At 45.5% G+C, this 4,381-nt stretch overlaps 1 protein-coding gene across 1 annotated transcript; it reads right to left on the bottom strand.

Moving 5' to 3' along the window:
• Positions 1 to 1,725: 1,725 nt before the first annotated feature.
• Positions 1,726 to 4,048, bottom strand: LOC129766016 (uncharacterized). Its single transcript, XM_055766478.1, has 3 exons — positions 3,419 to 4,048; positions 1,911 to 3,362; positions 1,726 to 1,851 (listed from the first exon to the last, which is right to left on the bottom strand). The coding sequence occupies exons 1-3, from the start codon at positions 4,046 to 4,048 to the stop codon at positions 1,726 to 1,728; spliced, it is 2,208 nt and encodes a 735-aa protein (XP_055622453.1).
• Positions 4,049 to 4,381: the final 333 nt, after the last annotated feature.

Below are 4,381 nucleotides of genomic sequence, written 5' to 3' on the forward strand. Positions count from 1 at the left end.
GTGCAAAATTGAAAATCCATCGATGTGAATATTCTTCGCTTTCATTCGTTGAAGAGCGATTTCTCATGTTTCGAGCCACATTCCATATTTTTTTCATTGACGTTTCTCGTGACAAACCTCCCACGAAATTTCGCCAATAAGCACGTTTTTCCCTTTGATCAAGTTTTTAAATTGATTTTCAAGGTCCAAATACGATTGAAAATTTTCAATGGTTCCACGTTTCCGAAAAGCTTTGAATGCGTTCGATTTATCCTGATAAAGCTTGGAACATTGGCTATCCCACCATGGATTGGGAGGCCTTCGACGAATAGTGGAGCCTGGGATGGGTTTCGTTTGAGCGCGAACCGCGCTGTCATAGATCAAACGAGAAATGAAGTTATACTCCTCCAATGGAGGAAAACCATCGCTGGAATTGATGGCTAGAGTAATCGCGTCCGCATATTTTTTCCAGTCAATGTGTCTTGTGAGGTCATATGCCATGGTTATAGATTCAGAAGAATTCGACCCAATGGTGATGGAAATTTTGATTGGCAAGTGATCACTACCGTTGGGGTCCTGGATTAAATTCCACTTGCAATCTAACGATAGTGAATTCGAGCAAAGCGAGAGGTCAAGAGCACTTGGGTTAGCAGGAGGTTTAGGAACACGTGTTGTTTCCCCAGTATTCAAAACGGTCATATTGAAGCTGTTACAAAGGTCATATATCAACGATGAACGATTGTCGTCGTACTGTTCCCCCTAGGCAGTTCCGTGAAAGTTGAAGTCTCCCAAGATCAATCGTGGCTCAGGAAGAAGTGAGCACATGTCAACAAGTTGCTTGCGGCTAACCGCAGCTCTCGGAGGCCAATACAAGCTGACAATACAGAGGTCTTTTCCTCTGATGTTTGCATGACAAGCAACAGCTTCAATCCCTCCAATAGGTGGAAGGTCAATTCGAAAAAATGAGTGGCACTTATTGATCCCCAATAGCACCCCTCTGTATCTGTCATCACGGTCCAAGCGTATAATATTGAAATCATGGAAAGAGAGATCATCTCGCGAAGAAAGCCAAGTTTCGGATAGAGCAAAAACATCACAATTGAACTTATGAATTAAAAATTTGAATGTATCCAATTTAGGGATAAGACTACGACAATTCCACTGTAAAACAGTGATATCTCCGACCTCTCTATTTGAATTAGACATCAAGAGAGATAATCATTGCAAGGAGGGGCCATGTTTGTATCAATTGCTGTAAAATTGTCTTTAATACTGGAAGCATTGAGATGACAATGGTTCTGATGGAGTCGGAACTTGAAGATTTGATCCAAAAGGTCAGACAACTTTATAAATCCCGATTGGGAAGTTGAGCTGGACGGAAAAATAGGAACAGTTGGGGTTTTTGATGTCCCCTCGAGTGCTGGGTCGAAGGGGGAGATTTGAAATTACAAATTCCCAGTATACATTTGACAGAATGTAGTACTAGGTGAGCCCGATTGTTTACTAAGTGGGTTAGGGGAGCGGTATACCAAAACATTATGGAAAAAGTCGATGTGGGATTGGTTTCTTGAAGCGTTGAAGAGAGGGTAAAGGGTCGTATTAAATAGAGTTAACGCTCCTATACTCGCGCATACGCTCTGACAGACCGATAATGGAAGAGATGGCTGAATGAAATGACTAGTTAAGGAATAAGTTTTTTCTGGAGTTTTTCTCATTCAATTATATCTTTTTCTTCGAATTTGAAAATCAGTATGAAACGAAGTCTCTCATGACAGGGCTTGGGGACGGGCAGCGCTCTTGCAGCACTTCTTGCATTTCCTCGCAGCCGTATTTTTCCAATAAAAATATTCCAGTCCGACGTATGTGACGTTTCTAGAAAATAGCAAAGGAACAGTATGTGTGTTCATTACGAGGATTAAGATGATACTCACACGGGCTGTACTCAGGACCCTTTGTTCCCGTCGGTTGTCCCTATCGTTCCATCGGGTCAAATCGCCTTTAACTTTACTTAACAACCCGGTGGAGCTTCTCCAGTGTCGCGTAAAGTGAACGATAGCTTCGTTTTTAAAGTTTTTGAAGATGTCAGCCGCAGGAACGGTGTCCGTCGCGAATGCCTGTGCCGACCTACCAGCTGCCGCCAGCGTGTCCGCCCGCTTGTTGTCATGAATATTGCTGTGACCGGGGACCCAACACAAAGTTGTCATCGGTGTGCAGTTTATTTCTATTGCCTGAATGAATGGGTGCCGTGATTTTCCCGCTTCCAGAGCTGAGAGCACCGAAAGCGAGTCGGTAAAAACGATCACTGGAATATGGGCTGGGACACGGCAAACAGCATGTGCTATGGCCGTCGCTTCCGCCGAAAAACCCGAGCACAATTTCGGCATTTTAAGACATAAGCCCCTTCCGATGCCGCTGAATCCAATGCCGACTGAATCGTTGCACTTGGATCCGTCGGTGAACACTCGCATGTGGTGGAGGAATTTTGTGTTCACCAGTTCCGCGAACTTCGCTGTTGCCACGCTAGAGCTGGGGTTTGCTCCTAGTGTTGATGCCAAGCTGGTGTCGATATTGATTCTTCTCTCGAACCATGGCCGTTTGCACACGCGGTGCAACCGGGCAAGCTTCGGAAAATCAGTTCCAACGAAACTGCGATAAATCTCTTTAGTCACCTGGAGCAACACACAATCGTTCCCTGTGGTTTTTTCAAGATAACTGAGAGCACGTTTGATGATGGTAACTGCAACGATCCAGCGGAAAGGGAGAACCCCTGCCTCCACACAAGCATCTGTTGCTGGGGTACCGGGCAAAAGATTTGAGCAGAGCCTCACCGATCTGTTGTAGAGTGGAGCAAGTACACTTATCAAGCCGCTTCTATTGGTGCACGTTGCTTCCACCCCGTAGAATATGCGGCTATTGATGAGAGCTCTGCTGATATTCAGCCCGGTATGCCTGTTCCATCTGGGATGACGCGAGCTGATGGTGCGTAGTAGTCTTAGGCGGCTTTCGCATTCTTGTTTAGTTCTGCGGAAGTGCGGTGCGAAGGAGAATTTCCGGTCGATGGTCACACCAAGTATCTTGGGTTCTCGCCTGAACGGAATGTTGACGCTTCCCAGTTTCACCGGAACACCAGGTGCCACATGGTGTGAGTTGCAACAGTGCGTTATCGCGCACTTCTCTGCAGCAATTGAGAAACCGACTGATTCAGCCCAGCGTCCATTCGCGTTTACCGCGGTTTGTATTTTCCTACGGACTAGACGAATGCTTCTTCCAGACACAGCAATGACGATATCATCCGCATACACAAAGACGTACACATCCCTTGGTAGACAATGGAACACGGAGTTGACACTAACCAGGAACAGTGTAACAGCAAGCGCTGAGCCCTGAGGAACACCATTCACTTCCACAAACTCGTCGGATTGACATCCTCCAACCCCACTCTGAACTTGCGGTCAGCTAGGTAATCCTGCAGAAAAAGTCCAAGTCTACCTTTAATGCCCCAATCGCGTAGCTGACGAAGGACTCCCGCACGCCAGACGGCATTGTACGGCTTTGCAATATCCAGGATGGCAATGTCGACGTGCTGGCCTGAATCGATGGCGCGCCAGATCGTGTCGCTAAGTGATCCAAGATAAACACTAGTACCAAAACCCTGCCGAAAAGCAAACTGCCGATTGTCTAAATATGTTCCGTCTTCCAGGAACTGCATCAGTCTACGATTCACCATACGCTCCATAATTTTTCCTACACAAGGTAGTAGACTAATTGGGCGGAAATCGCTGGGAGACCTCGTCTGCGTTTTCTTGGGAATGGGAATGACTAATGCAGTTTTCCACGTCGTTGGAATTCTACCGTTGTTCCAAATTTGGTTGTACAGGTCCAGAAGCACCCTCTTTCCTTCAATCGGTAGATGTTTTAATAGGTGGTAGCTGACGTTGTCCATTCCCGGTGAACTGCCTTTGGCCGTCGAAAGGGCGTAATGAAGTTCAGCTCCAGCAAACGGCCTGTTGTACACTTGCGTAGAATCGGGTGGGAAGACGATGGGAAACTGTCGTTTCCACTGTCTCATGTAACTGTGTTTGTAAAACCATTTACTCTTCGAGAGATGGCAAATGACCTGAAAGGTTAAAGCCGGCAGAAATAAACCAAACATAATAATAATAATAATCTTTTTCTTCAAATAAATACCAATAACGCCAATATCGAAAATATACAATAGCAATATTACTGAGACACGCTCAGTCTGTGAGTATACGAGTTAGGATTTTGCGCGCGAGTACCGGAAGGAAAACCGGGTACAAACGAATTGTGTTTTGTTTATAAACAAAACACAGTATATTTTCAAGAGTAGTTTGATATATTGGCCCACCTTAGCATATATTTCTCAGCGCCTTGCAAGCAA

This window comes from Toxorhynchites rutilus, chromosome 2 (assembly GCF_029784135.1).
Source record: "Toxorhynchites rutilus septentrionalis strain SRP chromosome 2, ASM2978413v1, whole genome shotgun sequence".
Lineage (NCBI taxonomy): Eukaryota > Metazoa > Arthropoda > Insecta > Diptera > Culicidae > Toxorhynchites > Toxorhynchites rutilus.

What these genes read in the sequence shown, in the direction of transcription:
- LOC129766016 (XM_055766478.1), bottom strand. Translation starts at nt 4,048, where the DNA reads ATGAGACAGTGGAAACGACAGTTTCCCATCGTCTTCCCACCCGATTCT. An exon ending in TAGCTGACCGCAAGTTCAGA is followed by an intron (nt 3,363 to 3,418) that starts GTGGGGTTGGAG and finishes GGTGTTCCTCAG; the next exon opens with GGCTCAGCGCTTGCTGTTAC. An exon ending in GGGTCCTGAGTACAGCCCGT is followed by an intron (nt 1,852 to 1,910) that starts GTGAGTATCATC and finishes GCTATTTTCTAG; the next exon opens with AAACGTCACATACGTCGGAC.